This window comes from Balaenoptera musculus, chromosome 11 (assembly GCF_009873245.2).
Source record: "Balaenoptera musculus isolate JJ_BM4_2016_0621 chromosome 11, mBalMus1.pri.v3, whole genome shotgun sequence".
Lineage (NCBI taxonomy): Eukaryota > Metazoa > Chordata > Mammalia > Artiodactyla > Balaenopteridae > Balaenoptera > Balaenoptera musculus.
Genome location: NC_045795.1, coordinates 78,718,377 through 78,735,571, shown reverse-complemented (window position 1 = coordinate 78,735,571; position 17,195 = coordinate 78,718,377). Strand labels below are relative to the sequence as shown.

Genomic DNA, 17,195 nt, shown 5'->3' with positions numbered 1-17,195 from the left:
CCGAAAGCTTGACTGGGGCTAGCAGATCCACTTACCAGATGCCTCACGTAGATGCTCTTGGCAGTAGGCTTCGGTTCTTCACTGCTTTTTGTAAGACGCCTCTCAATGAGGCTGCTTGAGTATCCTCACAACATGGCAGCTGACTTCTCTCCCAAAGCCAGAGATTCAAGGAAGAGCAAGGCGGAGCCCTAATGCCTTTGACCTGGCCTCAGAAGTCACAGTATCCTAGTGATTACACCGTCAGTGCTACTCAGTGTGGGAGGGAACAACACAAGGTGTGACTATCAAAAGGCAAGGATCGTTGGGGCCATATTGGAGGCTGGCTACCTCAGTGGGCCTCACCAAGGAAGTGATATTTGAGCATCGTATTGGCTATGGATTTCTACATTTCATCATCTGTCTAAACAGAGAAAACTCACAAAGATTCAGTAGGTTCAACTAATTCTCATATGAAGTAGAAAGGGTTATTTGTGTGGGAACCAATTTTGTAAGTGTTCATTTTATTAATATGTATTTTTAAATCATAAAACATTTTTTCTTTTTTTAAATTGGGGTAATGTTGGTTTATAACATTATATGAGTTTCCCATGTACAGCATTATATTTCTGTTTCTGTATATACTACAGCTTGCTCACCACGAAAAATTTAGTCTCCATCCATCACCATCCAGTTGATCTCCTTTACCCTTTTTGCCCCCCGCCCCGCCCCTTCTCCTCTGGTAACCACAGCTCATTGCTTCCATCTGTAATCCTGTGTTTGCGGGGCTTGTATCACAAACCCCAGGCTAATTAGCACACTTGTATTATATTTCTAATTTGCAAGGACACCATGAAGGGGAGGTGTTTTATCTCCACTTAAGAGATAAAGAGATCAAGACCAAGAGGAGGAAAGTGATGTCCCAAGGCCACATAGTTGGCAAGTGGCAAAGTTCGGATTTGAGCCTGTGCCTGTCTGGCTGAAAAGTCTACATTCTTCACACTCAGGCTCTCTGCCTGTCAAAGTATTATTTCAAATGGCAGCAAATCAATGAATTCTCTTTTCTCAACTTTAGCTTTATCAAGCAGTAAAGGTGAATTCTTGCTAAATGGAGACTTTGTTGTCACAATGTCCAAAAGGGAAATCCGGGTTGGGAATGCCGTGATAGAGTACAGCGGGTCCGACAATGTAGTGGAAAGAATCAACTCCACAGATCGCATTGAACAAGAACTTTTGCTTCAGGTAAAAACTTGGCAATGAGCCCATGCCCATTTTCTAACTCCAAGAATCACCAGGTCCATACACATCCTCTCCATTTTATCTGCACATCCCAGGTGTTGTCCGTGGGAAAGTTATACAACCCTGATGTGCGCTATTCTTTCAATATTCCAATTGAAGACAAACCCCAGCAGTTTTACTGGAACAGTCATGGACCCTGGCAAGCATGCAGCAAACCCTGCCAAGGTATGTACTTTTAGGTTGAGTTTGGGGGATTCAAGGTGTTTTTTATTTTTTTGGAAGCAGCCAAATACATGCCATCTATAAACCTTTCGATCTGCATGCATTTTCTAATCTTTCTCTGCATCTATCTGGTCACTTTGGGCTGACAAGTTGAGCTGTTTAAGGGATTCAGGATATGCTAGGTTTCCTCATTATGTGTGAAGCCAAGCAAAATCAGCTCTGCCAAACTGATTTTCCAGAGACATAGATTTAGTAGTCGTATTATGTGATTTATCTTGTTTCCTTTTGTCTACAGTATGAGTTGTCAAACTACAGCCCGTGGGCCGAATCCAGCCCACTTCCTGCTTTTATAAATAAAGTTTTATTGAAACATGGCCACACCAATTTTTTACATTTGTAAGCGGCTGCTTTTGCCCTATAACTAGAGTTCAGTAGTTGCGACAGAGGTCATGTGGCCCACAAAACCAAATATATTGACTGTCTAACCCTTTACAGAAAATGTTTGCCAGTTCCTGGTCTAAATAATTTATGGAATAGGCTACTTTGTCTGAATAATTTTTTTCCTCCTTGCTTAGGGGAGCGGAAAAGAAAACCTGTTTGTACCAGGGAATCTGATCAGCTTACAGTTTCTGATCAAAGATGTGATCGGCTGCCCCAGCCAGCACCCATTACTGAACCCTGCGGCACAGACTGCGACCTGAGGTGAGGCCAGTGTTTCCTTATGGTCTTTAGTACTGAGTTGTGGGGGTTTTGTAGGAGGTCTCTGCATGTGAGAAGCAGGTGTGGTTGTTAGTCTTTAGACCCCCTTCCTTGCGTTTCAGTGAAATAAGCTTTAGCCAATTTTCCATCACTCTGAAACTGATTATCTAAGACATAGACCTGCAGATTTCTTCTTCTTCTCCTGAGAATTAGAAACAACTACTAGAGTATAGCACTTGCCAAAAAAAGTTCTCATTTGACCCTCACAACTCGCTGCATAGGTATTATTATGAGGGAGTTACGTCAAACGCAAAAGTTTGTTTTGAAAGGCAACAGAAAAGAGGTAACCTCATCCATCAAGGTGCCCGTAATGCTCTGTATCCACCCAGAGTGTTTATCACCCAGTATGAGAACATTTACATACATGAAAGTTGCAATGCAGTAATGTAGAGTTGTGGAGGGAACTAGAAGAAAATTTATATAGAGATATCTAGATATGCAAACAGTTCTATATTTAAGAAAAGTATGAAATCTGAGGCAAGAAATGGTGAGTGAGTAGAGAATTATAAAGCTTTTCCATTTCTCTTTCTTGGTGAAAAGGAATAACTCTGAGGAGTTTTCTGCTCCATGTCTGTTGCTACCCTACTTGGATTCCCTTAGATTTCACTTCCCCACTGACTGAATCCAACTGGGGCTGGTAGAGTCTCAAAGGATCAATGCAGATATTGTGGAACACCTGTCTGCAGCACTGAGCATGCTCTTGTAATCCCAAGAAAGGCGGGTTTGTACAAAGAACCGCAAGTAATAGAACATGACCATAAAAGAAAATGATTTTTGAAGAACCCTGTTTAAAGTTTATGCAAGGAGCACCAAGTTGAGGTGGAGATCATGTTTGAACTGTTTCTTCGAGAAACTAATATTTTTCACTTCAGTAAGATTCTAAAATAAGCCGCCATTCAGTTGGTGATGATGCTGGAGAATTGGATGTTCTCCAGAGTTTCTCCTGCATTGGAAGCTTTCTGACGGAGAACAAAAATTAAGCAAATTGTACAAAGCGAATGCATTGAAAGGTAGCCTTGGATCCATGATACTTTTATCTAGAATTATGAAGAAGATCTCAAATGGATTTCTTTTCACTTTGTATTAATGGTTTACGTGGAGTTACATGATACTCAGAACTTGGTTAGAGAATAAAATACCAAGGGTAATAATAATAATAATAGCAGCAGCTACTTTTTGTGAGTACCTGTCATGTGTGTTAAATGCTACACATTCCTTGTCTCATTTAATCCTCCTAGTAGCCCTATGGAATGGATCCTACTTGCCCCCATTTCACAGATAAGGAGGCTGAGCCTCTGTGAGGTTAAATGTCCTGCCTGGAGTCACTTAGCTAATAAGTGTTGAGCTTGTATTTGCACTTTCTGATTCTGATTTTTATTAAAACTCATTTCACAATAACTAGGTAAATAAAGTCAGATCTTAAAGTCTTTTCATTTCATATAGTAGGTGTATCAAAGGTACTATTCTAAATTCCCCATTTGGAGAAAGCCACCTGTTTTTTTTTTAATACTTAACGTAAAAAAAGAAAAAAAAAAAAAAAACAACACCTTAAACTCTGCTGATACCAAAGGAGGACAGTAGCTCAGGGAACAGGCTTGGGTGACGATAGCACCTCTGGCTGATTAAAGAAAAGAAAGTGAAGGAATTTTAGCCATGCCTTTTGGTAGACGTGTCTATGGTAGAAGTGACAGACCTTGTGGGGGAGAATTTAGAAATGAAAAGAAAAAAAGGGGAAGTTTAGGATTAGTTTTTAAAGCCTCATAACTAGAAGGGTGCATGCTCATGTCTGAAATTAAGTAGAAGATCTTATTGTTTGATTGATTGATTGCACTGCACAGCTTGTAGGATCTTAGTTCCCCAACCAGGGATTGAACCCTGGCCCTCAGCAGTGCAAGCACAGAGTCCTAACCCCTGGACCCCCAGGGAAGTCCCTAGAAGATTGTGTTTATATGTCAGCATTCAAGTTCATATTTTACTGGCATTTACAGATTGTTGGAAGAATAAAGTTGTTTACTGAAAAACAGGCAAATGCAGAAACTGAGCCCAAAGAAGGCATTACTGCCTGTCTTCTCTCTGTCAGCTTGACAGTGGCTGTTTTTATGATTTATACTAATAATTGCCAAGTATCTTTGTGCAAAACTGAAAGACTGGAGAGAAGATTAGTACTGGTTGCTCAAACTCTACAACAGTTTTTCCCAAAACATTTTTATGGAATGCTAGTTCAGCAGGCTGATCCACGGCAAACCAGTATGTGTGAGAAGTATCACTGACTGTCTTCTCCACTATGTGAAGATTTGTAGTTCAGATTAACATTCTGAAGGCCCTGAGAAGTTCTGCAATAGAGGAACTTGCTTAAATCAGTAGTTCCCCAAATTATTTAATGCCTCAATGCCCCACACACCCACGGAGACATACATTTTTTTCTGTTTCCACTTATTAACAAACACTTCGCTTTTCTGCAATATAGTAACACATTACAATTGTCACCTGACATGAATGAATGAATTCAGAACACTGAAGGTGAGATGACTTTCCAGTGTGATAATAAATGAAGTAAGTGATAGCATTTTGAGAACTTTCCTAAAGCAGTGCTGTGACCTTTCCACAGACTCTGCCACGTTCTCTGCCTGGGTTCTGGGGATTGTATGAATATCAGGGAAACTCTGGTACGCTTTTCCAGCCCAAGCTGCTGGTGTGCTTTCTTGTAGGGGGCAGGATTCCTGGCTCCCTTATCCAGGATGGAAAATAACCCTTCCACGAGGAAATGATGATGAAGGCAAAGAGAAGGTAGCTGAGAATCAAAGGGTAGATGAAAGTTCCAGATGCCTCTGTTGAATTGGTCCACATTTTTTGCCTCACTTCCTTAGGGAAGTGAGAGTTTGCCCAGATTAAACTTTGACAGGATGAGATAAAGCACTGTTTTACAATCCCCATGTAACATGTTCCGGTTAGAAATAAATCCTCCAAATACTATGTCACTCTCATGGAAAATCTCAGTAGCCCACTTTACATGCCAAATGTAGGAGTGGGTCAACTCTGACCTACTTTTGAGCATTTGTGAGAAATTCCAAGATAAGCATGTGTCCAGTGCTCCGCTTGTCTTCCTGAGGGTAGAAGGGAGAGCTCATAGGGCATTGGTATTTGGCAAACCACGGAGTTTATGAGCGGGAGAGAATTAACGATCAAGAGCAAATTCAAATGAAGATTATAAAGAAATCATCCTTTTGGGATTGCTAAGTTTGATCAACGAAACGCGTTTCAAGCTCATTTTTTAGACTGTTCTATTCATTTTAAGTTTTTTTTTTTTTCTTTTTTAAGCTCTGGCTCCGTTGCTGGAGCATTAAAAGAACCACTTGATTTATCAGTACATACTGAACACCTACTGTGCGCCGTAAAAGTCTTACAGGTACTAGGGATATAAAGTTGACAAAAATTTGTAGATTCAAATCTACTTTTAAAAGTGAATAATCGTGGGACCGGAAGGGATGAATAGGTGGAGCACAGAGGATTTTTACGTCTGTGTGATACTGTAATTGTGGATATATATTCACTAAGCATAAGTCTAAACCCAGAGAATATATAACATCAAGAGTGAACCCTAATGTAAACTATAGACTGTAGTTGGTAATGGTGTGGCAACATAGGTTCATCAGTTGTAACAGATGTCCCACTCTGGTGGGGAGTGCTGATGATGGGGAGGCTCTGCGTATGTGGGGGCAGGGGTATGTGGGAAATCCCTGTACCTTCCTCTCAGTTTTGTCGTGGACCTGAAACTGCTCTAAAAAAAATTAGTCTTTAAAAAAAAATTGTGGGACTTCCCTGGTGGTCCAGTGGTTAAGAATCTGCCTTCCAATGCAGGGGACTTGGGTTCGATCCCTGGTCGGAGAACTAAGATCCCACATGCCGCCGGGCAACTAAGCCCACGTGCCGCAACTACTGAGCCTGCCCACTCTGAAGCCCATGTGCCACAATGAAAGATCCCGTGTGCCACAACAAAGATCCCATGTGCCACAACTAAGATGCTAAACAGCCAAAAAAAAAAAAATTGTAATTGAGTTATATAGACTATGGTCCATGGCTTCAAGCAACTTATAGTCTTTATTCACAGATAGTAATGTACACAGTTTAGCATACTTGAAATTCACAATTACAGTCCAAATTATCCATTCCTTTATTAATTCACAGGATGTTCACTGAGCATTTTCCAGCACAGGCCCACATAAAGGAGGTTTCCTAGGGAGTGTTTCCAACAATGGCTCCCTGTTAAAGCAGCCTCCTTGACAAATGAAAGGCTAGGTTGCATGAACCTTTTAAATATAAAATTGCTTTTTTTGCTCTGCTGAATTCCAGTGGTTTTTTTTTTTTTCTTTTTGGTTGCTTGAATTTCAGATTGACTGTATCGGGGGAGAATCTTCACAAACATAGAACCACTGACTGTCACTCTGTGACTTACGTGTACATTGGCAGCCATGAAAAATACAGGGAAATGCTGGTTTTAAATTGGATTTCAGTAACTGACTGTGGCTTTGGGTTTCATGGTATTTGAGTTAAGGAAGAAAACAGAGCTCAACTCTTCCACCAGTCAAGTCTCGATAAGACAAATATATTTAATAGAAATGTTGGTTTCTCCCTGTTGTTTATGCATAGGTGGCACGTGGCCAGCAGGAGTGAATGTAGTGCCCAGTGTGGCTTGGGTTACCGCACATTAGACATCTACTGTGCCAAATACAGCAGGCTAGATGGGAAGACCGAGAAGGTTGATGACAGTTTTTGCAGCAGTCACCCCAAACCAAGCAACCGGGAAAAATGCTCAGGAGAATGTAACACGGGTGGCTGGCGCTATTCTGCTTGGACTGAAGTAAGTTGGTTCTCACTCAGAGGGTCTTCTTCTTGGAGTAAGTCTGATTAGCTGATGATGACTCCTTGCAGAGCTGCATTGAGAAATCCCATTTAGAGTACCATGATTGATTTATAATGGCTGCCCCCATTAAAACTGCAGAAGAGTGCCATGATTGATTTGTAATGTCTGATGTGGGCATGGCATGTGGAAAATTGGGAGTGGTGGAACAACTCAACAGAACACTTTTTTCATATCCCACAAGCTATGTCCAATTTTGTTTTCCTTTGCCAGTTTGCTAATATTGACTTCGGTATAAACCTGGTAAATAAATTGATAACATGAACAGATACCCCTAAAATAACAACTAGAATTGACCAGGCTTTGTTGGTTGGTTGTTTCTTAAGGACTGGAAGAGACAAGCCAGCCTAGCCAGTATCTTGAGCATGCTTGATGAGAAACTCAGCAATAATTTTATTTCATTTTTTTTGTCCTTTCAGTGTTCTAAAAGCTGTGATGGTGGAACCCAGAGGAGAAGGGCTATTTGTGTCAACACCCGTAATGATGTACTTGATGATAGCAAATGCACGCATCAAGAGAAAGTCACCATTCAGAAGTGCAACGAGTTCCCTTGTCCACAGTGGAAATCAGGAGACTGGTCAGAGGTGAGATGTGAAGGCTGTTATTTCCCCCAGCTCATCTCCGATACTCAATTCTGAGCCTCCCCCAGGTCAGTTCAAGGCTAGACCAGCTGCACCTTTCTCCCACCTCCTCCTCTTGAGGAAACAACTCCAGTCTTCCACCTGCCCCATGACTGTCTCACTGGACATGACTGGTCTACTGGTGACCTCAGAGTCACAGTGGGTTTATCTGGATCACCCGCCATTGTAGCTTCTGTTGGTGATTTTTGAAGCTCCAGCTCCTCACCTTCCCTCCTCTTTGAGCCCTGGCTAAGTTGCTATAAAGGAAATCAGGGCTTTCTTTATTAATTATAAAGCTGCATTGGCTTCGATCTGAAGTCAAAAATAAGATCCCCTGATTTCTTATTTTTGAAATAAGAGAATTAGACCCCAGTGAGTGACCTATTTGATTACCCATCTAGTTGCTAGTGGAAAACTTGGGAAAAAGAGAAAGGAGCAGGCTGAGTATTCCAGATTTATGCTTTGCTTGTCCCTTACCCGATGAAGCGTAAGGCTAACCCTCCATTGTGTACCGTAGGTGGCCCGAGGACAGCAACTCGCTTTTATAGACAGTGTCAGTATTTCCTGGTGAGATTCTCACCGAGCAAGTGCCTCCCTCCACCTTTCTTCAGGGGAGCAAGTGGCAGGGGAACAGAAATTGCCTTATTTATGGGCCAAGTTAGGAATGTGGGGAAAGAGGTATTTCCCTGCTACAGCTTCTGCATCCATTCCCTTATCTCATCCGTGCAAGTGCAATATTAACTGTTTACTTTCAACATTAAATAAAATCTGAGTCGTAAAAGAATACTATTAACGCCTCTGAAATGGCAGACAAGTAACAGTGCATGTGATTATCAGTGTCTGACTCCTGGACAAATTAACAACAAACCTAGTTCTTATGTTCTATGTTAACTAAGTGGCCTTAGCTTCAATTCTAGTATTTAGTTAAAAAAAAAAAAAAGATGAAAGAAGGTATTGGGTTTAAGTTCTACCTAGATAGCTAATACTAGCTAAAGTATCATCTCAAATTAAGTAACAAACCTTTGCAAAAATACTTAATGAAATGGAAGTGGGAGATATCAAAGTATATATTCAGTATGATCCAACATTCCATAGCTAAAAAGACTGGGAAGAAAACAGCAAAATTTTAATAATAATTATCCCTAGGTAGGTAGTGAGATTTGGGGATCGTTACAGTTTTCTCTTTTATGTCTTTCTGTATTTCTCAAGTTTTCTACAATGAAAGTAGGTAATAATGATGATTATATTTATTTATTTATTTATTTAGATTATATTTAAGACTCATTGAATGAGCATGTGCTAAGCACTTCACTTGGATTTTTCTTACTTAGTTTTCACAATTCCTGGCAGTAGGCATTATTGTATTCCCCATTGTACAGATGAGAAAATTGAAGTACAGGGAGATCACTTAGTATCCACAGCTGATTAAAAACCAGTATTAGGATTAAAAACTAGGTTAGTCTGACTCGTAAATTCCCCACCCTTAACTCTTATGCTACCAAACCATGAATGCTGTTTTTCAGGATTTCAGAGCATGATGCTGTGTTAAGTTTATTCTGTGCTTGAAACTGGCCCAGAGCCTGGGTAAATACAGAATGAATGAACGAATGAGTGAACGCGTGAAAAGCATGAACCTTGATGTGTTTACAAATTGCAACGACTGAGAGGAATTGCTGTGGGAAAAGAGCACACCTGGTCCTGTTAATCAATGACTAATCCCCGGGAACCACAGTACATTGTTCAGAAATGACCCTGACTGGCTGTACCTTTTATTACAGTGCTTGGTCACCTGCGGAAAAGGGCATAAGCACCGCCAGGTCTGGTGTCAGTTTGGCGAAGATCGATTAAACGATAGAATCTGTGACCCTGAGACCAAGCCAGCCGCCATGCAGACCTGTCAGCAGCCAGAATGTGCGTCCTGGCAGGCAGGTCCCTGGGGACAGGTATTTTGAATGATAAAGTTCTTAACTACATTCTTTCCTTCTTATCTGGAGCGGGCCTGCAGAGGGACATTCCAGCGGCTGGGATTTAACCACTATGGCATGTGGCACGCACTGCACCTCCGTGGCGCCAAGTGATGGAAACTCTGCAACCATTTTGCCCCACTTCTGAGGGTTGCCGCTTGGCCTCCTGGAGCTGATTATTCCTTTTCCAGACCCACGTGCGTGTCTTCGCCCTTGGGTTAAAACTGTAGCTTGAGCACACACGAATTTGAACAAATTCACAACAGATCTCGTGCCTGGCTGATGTTATCTACTAGCGTGCAGCTGTGGGTCTGTTACAGAATGTGATCCAGCGCCAGTGTCTTTGGCAGGAGGGTCTGGACTGGGATTTGGAAGGGATGTTTTGGCTTCCAGTGTCATGATTCCTACGTTCACCTCTCATAAATTATTCAGACTTTTCAAACAGAGTTAATTAGATCAAAGGTTACAGGAATCATCTCTCTTTGAAAGAATCTTTTCCAAGCCCCCAGTGTAGGTTTCACAGTCATTTGAACTGTTCTTAAAGGAGAGAGTGAAAGTCTCCCTTGGGCTTGCATTTAAGAAGCCACTACTCTTGGAATTAAGTCTTTCCTAATATAGAAGCAAAAGCATTCCGGGTACTATTTAAGTAGCACTCCACGTTCCCAAGAGAAGCAAAGCAGCTGCTTGCTGTCACTTGTATAATCTCTTTAAGAATGACTCTCCCTCCACCCTATCCAGCCACAGCCTCTTCCCTAGCTTACGTCTTCATTTCCAACATGGGTGCAGTAAATGAGAGCAGCTTTATCACTACACCCTTACAATTTCTACCATTCACATTGGCACTCTTCCTCTCCATTACACAGCATCCTTGGTCAGAATGGTTGATCATGTTTGATCACGGTCATTAAACAGGGGGAGTCCACTCATGCCCCAGATCTTGCCTCCTTTTTGTCTATATCTGCTAGCTCTTGTAAATAATAACAGGAGGAGAGCACAGCTCAGGGCCACTGTTCAGATTTGAATATAACATCTTTTAGAACTAAAAGGCCTATTTTTTTATGTGTGTTTATACCAGGTCAGTCCTAGCCAGAAATTTGTCCTTCCTTTGACTGAACATGCAATTCAGTGCAACAGACTGTTTCTTAAAATATTGAAGAATAACGCATGTTCGTAAGAGAAGTTTTGCAAAAAGTAATTTAGCAAAAAGAAGAAAACCACACTCCTAGCTCTACACTGCAGAGTTAATACATTTATGATTGTCTCCTTATGTTTTAAAAACTAAAAATAGGATTGTATTTAATCAATTTTTTGTTAATTGAAGTAAAACTCACGAAACAAAATTAACCATTTTAAAGTGAACAAATCAGTGGCATTTAATACATTCAGAATGTTGTACAACCACCACCTCTATCTAGTTCCAAAACATTTTTGTCACCCCAAAATACTCATTAAGCAGTTACTCCCCATTTCCCCTTCACCCCTGCAGCCAACAATCTGCTTTCTACCTCCATGGATTTACTTATTCTAAGTATTTCGTACAAATGGAATCATACAATATGTGACTGTTTGTGTCTCTAGCTTCTTTCACATAGCGTGATGTTTTTAAGGTTCATCCATGTTGTAGCACACATATGTACCTCATTCCTTTTTATGGCTGCACACTATTCCATGTATGGATATACCGTAATTTGTTTATCCATTTATCCCTCTAAAGACATTTGGGTCGTTTGCACCTTTTGGCTATTGTGAATAGTACTTAATTCTTCTGTAAATGTTTGGTAGAATTCACCAGTGAAGCCATCTAGTCCTGGACTTTTCTTTATTAAGAGGTTTTTGATTACTGAGTCAATCTTTTTACTTCTTATAAAAGTTCCAATTTTCTGTTTCTTTTTAAGTCAGGTTTTGTGATTTTTGTGTTTCTGGGTAATTAGTGTGTGTTTGGAAATTTGTGTGTTTCATCTAGATTGTCTAACATGTTGGCATATAATTGTTCACCTTACTTTCATTATCTTTTTTTATTGCTGTAGAGTCAGTGGCAGTGCTTTTGCTTTCATTTCTGATTTTAGTTGTTTGAGTCTTCTCTCATTTTAGTCAGTCTAGGTAAAGATTTATAAATTTTGTTGATCTTTTTAAAGAGCCAACTTCTGGTTTTGTTGATTCTGTTGTTTTTCTATTCTAGTCTTTTTTTTTTTTTCCTTCTGCTACTTTTGAGTTTAGTTCTTTTTCTAGTTCCTTAAGGTGTAAAGTTAGGTTATTGATTTGAGATCTTTTTTTTTTTAATAATATACGTGTTTACAGACACATTTCCCTCTGAGCACTGCTTTTGCTGCATCTTTATATTTATTAAAACATAAATTTTATGTTTTATTTTTGATTACATTCATCTGAAAGTACTTTCTAATTTCCTTTGTGATTTCCTCTTTGATCCACTGGTTATTTAAGACTCTGTTGTTTTATTTGCACATATGTGTGAATCTTTCAGTTTTCCTCCTGTTATTTCTTTCTAACTTCACTCCATTGTGGCCAGAGATGATACTTTGTGGGATTTCAGGGTTTTAAAATTTATTGAGACTTGTTTTGTGGCCTAATATATGGTCTCTACTGGAGAATGTTCCATGTGCATTTGAGAGGAACGTGTAATATGGCAGGGGGGCAATAAGCAAAAATGTCTCAACACTTTCCTACTGAAATTTGGCAATAAGCACTCACCTAGTTGCTTTAAGTGTTTGATTAGCTTCCAGAGTTAAAAAAAAAAAAAGATTCTGCCATTTTTTGTCAGCTTAATAGTTGCTGCAGTGGAGGGATCGACTCTTGGAGCTTCCTGAACTGCCATTTCCATGACGTCACTCCCTCTACTTACTGTTTTTTAGATGCTTTTTAAATCTAACAATTAGGCTCAGTGGCTACATTTTCCTTATGATCTGTTTGCCATGGTGCATTTAATTGACTTTTGGTTCTTGCCTAGTTAAGCGGTTTCTAATATTTTGCCTTTTATAAATAATATTGCAAAGACCATTCTTATACAAAAATATTCATGCAAACTCTGATAATTGCTTTAGGAAAATTTTCCAGAAGTCAGATAAGAACTATATAAAGTACCTATTTTAGCCACAGCATTCTGCTAGGTACAGTGTGAAAGATGTAAAAATGATTGAAATGTACTCCGCTCCTTCCAGGGGTTCACAGTCAAGGAACTGAACTCCTACAAACATAATTCCAATGGGAGGCAGAAATAATTCCATGTAATATCTTGATAATCGATCAGTATAATTGTACAGAGTAGGATTACCTGCTTTTACCTACTATCTTTGAGTGCCAGCCCTCTGGCCCACTATCATGGAAATATTTTTTTCTCTTGTAGAATGTTATAGGTAAAGTTAGGGAAAGAGAACATTGGCTAGATTGTATATACTTTCTGTTTTCTTTCTTTCCCCCAGTGCAGTGTCACTTGTGGACAGGGATACCAGCTAAGAGCAGTGAAATGCATCATTGGGACATACATGTCAGTGGTGGACGACAATGACTGCAACGCAGCAACTAGACCAACTGATACCCAGGTAAGTTTCCTTGGTCCAAATCAGTTATTGGCTTTGGGCACTGATGCCAAAACTTCCCAGGAGCTCATTCAAAACTGAAGTCCTTTCATAGTTAAGTATGTAGGTAGAGGAAACAGTAGACTAACTAAATTGTTCTGGATTTACTTATTTGTTACATCCTGGATCTAATATTTTGATGTACCAGTTTTGTTCTTCTCTGCTTATTGGAATTGTTTGTAGGCTTGATTCTGATTCTTACTGGGTGGCAAAGGTTGACTCTTTGGGCTGGTTTTCTTGAACTCAGATTTTTTTAATGACTTCAATGTAGGGTTTGGCAAATAGCATCATATGTTCAGGCTGCATGTGCTGGAGCTGACTTGTTCCAGCTCGCAAGCGACGGTTGGTAAATCTTCAGAAAGTTTGCAAGCTGGTTGTTAAATACAGCCATTATTAAAAATTGAAAATAAAAACCTATGAATAAATAGATGATATTAAAAATTAAGTTGAGAAATACTCACTTTTCCCTTTCTAATTATTTTCCTGTAGTTTACTCTGACTTACATTACATTTGTATGTATTTGCGTGGTGGAACTACTGTATAGTGGTGAGCGACTGCACATCCCTTTTTAACTCTGTGTTCATGGATATCAAGTTGGTAGCTTGAAACTGGCCATGGTGAGAGTACTTCACACCTCAGAAATCAGTAGATGCTGTAATTCAGAGTTTAATTGATTGTTGTATTGATTGTTTAGACTCAAAAAAGTGAGGGAACAAATGTTAATAATGCAGACTAAACTTTTAAAAGTCTTGTGTCTGCAGCTGTTATGTTGTAAATAGCATAAAAAAATAAGGAAATATTTTTCTGGTATTTGAAAATTATTTTCTGGTTCAGCAAAGAAATTGTTCATGTCATTGGGTGAGTGAGTGAAGTTCTGACATACATCTTCATTGTTTCTCTTTCATGATACTCTTAAATGTAAACAAAATATCAACTGACATTCATGTCAGAACTACACTTGTCCAGCAACGACAACCATCGTTCAGCCACAGATTCAAGAGTTCAGCAAAAACAACAAAAGTATTCTGTGAGAATCAACTGGCTCTATGAAATTTAAAATAAAGAATTGTATATTTTATTGTTATTTGTAAATTTTATGCTACATGTTCTTTATATCAGAAAAACTTATAATAAACAAGCATATATATACATGCATAGGTGCATGTAATATGTGTGTATGTATATATGTATATACACATACATATCTATACACACACATAAGCACGCCTTGTTTCTCGAGAGAGCTAGTTGGTAATCATTCACCAGCACGCTATTCCATGTGGACCTTGATTTTGGCGTCATTTGTGTAAGGAGAATATGTAAAGAGAAGACTTGGGTTTGCAGATCAGCTTTGCTAATTGCGGAAGATAGGATTTGAACCCAGACTACACCCAGAAGTTATGCTCTGAGGCCCCATCTGGCCACTGTACTGCCTCGGCTCTGAGTGCCCTCAGTCTGCTACTTGGCAACATGTGTTGTTGATGGATGCAGAGTCTCAAAAAAGGAAATGAATATGGCAGTGTTGTTCATGCTGTCATTGCTGATCAGTTAACCAAACACCGCTTGTGACTCATGTCATCTTTATTTTTTTTATTGAAATGTTCCAACCCACTGCATGATAAATGCCTGGGAATTAGCTGCGACATCTAAACACGCAGAAAGTAAGGTCTTAGCGACTCCCTTAGCGATTCACAACATACGTTTCTAAGTTATTCAGTAATATCCATGGACTGACTATAGGGCAGCTCCTGCAGCTGCAGCATGTGAATAAATTTTTCACTGTGCGACAAGTTCCCTGTGCCATTCTTTGGACCCCAGGCAGAGGAATAGTCAAGGTCTGAACCAAATAACAGAATTTCCTGTTCAGTTGGTAAGCTTCCTAAAGTCACTACAGCACTGAGCCTCCAGCACTTTGCACTGTGCCCAGGGCATCCTGGGCATTTAACGGGTATGTATTTAATCCAAGAACATTTGATAACCACTGAGGCTGGGAATGATTGTGAACAGGTGTGTACTTCCGATTTCCCATTTGGAAATCTGGGAATATTACCTACGCATGGATAACCTCAGTCCATCATAGGAATTGCCTCTGAGTGATTGAGGGGTGTGATATAAATTCTAGGCTTTGTGATGAATACACCTCTTGTATCTAGAGTTGACCTTCTTTGGGGCCTCAGGAGCTATCTGCGGGTACACTCGGAAAGCAAGTTCATGGTTAGCAAAATCTGATTAGGAAGTGAATTGAAATGTAGGAACAGAAATTGGCCTGCAGAATGTTTCAAAAAATTAACAGTTAATAATTTTAAAAGGGTATGCTGCTCTTTCCTAAACTGTGTGTCATTTTACAATATCTTCTTCACACAAACAGGTAAATAAATGTGGTTTTGTATTAAGGCACCCACAAAGGGGCTCAGATTATATCCCATTTCACAGTTGAATTTGTAGTTGGGGGCTGAGAGATGTCACGTGACTTGCCCCAAATCACCCAGAAGTCTGAGATCTTAGAGTTCTTAGTCCTTATATTTGTATACGCCATGACTGAAAGGTAACTTTGGTCTTTTCTTCCCATCCGCGTCTAGGACTGTGAATTACCATCTTGTCACCCTCCCCCCGCTGCCCCGGAAGCAAGGAGAAGCACACACAGTGCTCCAAGGATCCAGTGGCGATTTGGGTCTTGGACGCCAGTAAGAACGGAAGAAGTAGAGAGGGTGGGAGGGAAGGCAGACGTTCTCTGACACGACTTGAGAGAGTAGGTTTCTATCCAGTGAGTGACTGTTTCACATGACGTCTCTGCATTGTTTTCTTCCAACACCCAGTGCTCAGCCACTTGCGGCAAAGGTACCCGGATGAGATATGTCAGCTGTCGGGACGAGGATGGCTCTGTGGCTGACGAGAGTGCCTGTGCAACCCTCCCTAGACCAGTGGCCAAGGAGGAATGTTCTGTGACCCCCTGTGGGCGGTGGAAGGCTCTGGACTGGAACCCTGTAAGCAAGTGAATTCTCTGGAATTGGGAGGGGACTGGGGGAGCCGTAAGGGGGATGACTAGTCGTGGGTCCCCAAGGTCAACAGGTCCTATTTTAGAATTGGACTTGGTTGTGAGATATTCTTCTCCGCGTATGTGCAGCTGGTATGAATCTTAGCCAGATGTGCAAGAAATGCACATTTTTTAAAAATGTGTAAACTAACTTACAACCCCTTAAACCCACATCCTGTTGGACTGGTTGGAAAATGCAGTCTTAACTGAGCCAAGTCCCATTAGAAAGTAGTAGGCTTGTGGAGTACCAGAAGTAGCAGGGAGAAGTGGGGGCAGTAAAGGGAGAGGGCCTCAACTTGCATCTGGGTGCCTCCTGCATCCCATGGTCCCTTCAAGTCCTGTGCCTCTGGCTTCCCTGCCAAGAGTGAGAAGTAGGAACCCTCAGGCAATGCTGGGGACCCAGCCTCCCGTGCACACCAGGAACCACCTGTGGACTTTTATAAAAGTAGAAAAACCTTTGTGTTCAGGTAACTCCTGCTTTCTGTCTTGCAAAAGCTCCCGAGTCCAGGAAATACAGAGCTTAGGACAGGTGAAGAGAATGGAGATGAATATCTCAATAAATACCATAATACATATATGAAATTTGAGAGCTGGATTCAGAGAGAGCTGTGTAAAAATCCAGACATTGACATTAACTGGCTGCATGACCTTGAGCAGTCTGCTTAACAGCAAGGACTAACGTCCTTGAACCTCAGTTTCTTCTGCTCTTAAAAGAGGCCAAAAAGAATATCTACCTTATAAGGCTGTTGTAAGGATTATTTGAGATTCTGTCTGTTAAATGCTTAGAACAAAGAAGGTGCTCAGTAAATGGTAGATAATCTCACTCTCATGCCCTGAGCTTCCAAACATACACACGTACATCTATCAGA

The 17,195-nt window shown here is 40.5% G+C and overlaps 1 protein-coding gene across 2 annotated transcripts in view; it reads left to right on the top strand.

Annotated features, from left to right (window-relative positions):
• ADAMTS9 (ADAM metallopeptidase with thrombospondin type 1 motif 9) overlaps positions 1-17,195 on the top strand; it is a 169,695-nt gene that overhangs the window by 65,010 nt on the left and 87,490 nt on the right. For both annotated transcript variants that reach the window (XM_036868421.1, XM_036868422.1), the window contains 9 exons: positions 1,052-1,218; positions 1,311-1,440; positions 2,013-2,139; positions 6,844-7,054; positions 7,534-7,698; positions 9,513-9,677; positions 13,136-13,255; positions 15,872-15,976; positions 16,109-16,276. In XM_036868421.1, coding sequence (XP_036724316.1) covers positions 1,052-1,218; positions 1,311-1,440; positions 2,013-2,139; positions 6,844-7,054; positions 7,534-7,698; positions 9,513-9,677; positions 13,136-13,255; positions 15,872-15,976; positions 16,109-16,276 — 1,358 coding nt within the window. The remainder of the gene's footprint in view (positions 1-1,051; positions 1,219-1,310; positions 1,441-2,012; positions 2,140-6,843; positions 7,055-7,533; positions 7,699-9,512; positions 9,678-13,135; positions 13,256-15,871; positions 15,977-16,108; positions 16,277-17,195) is intronic.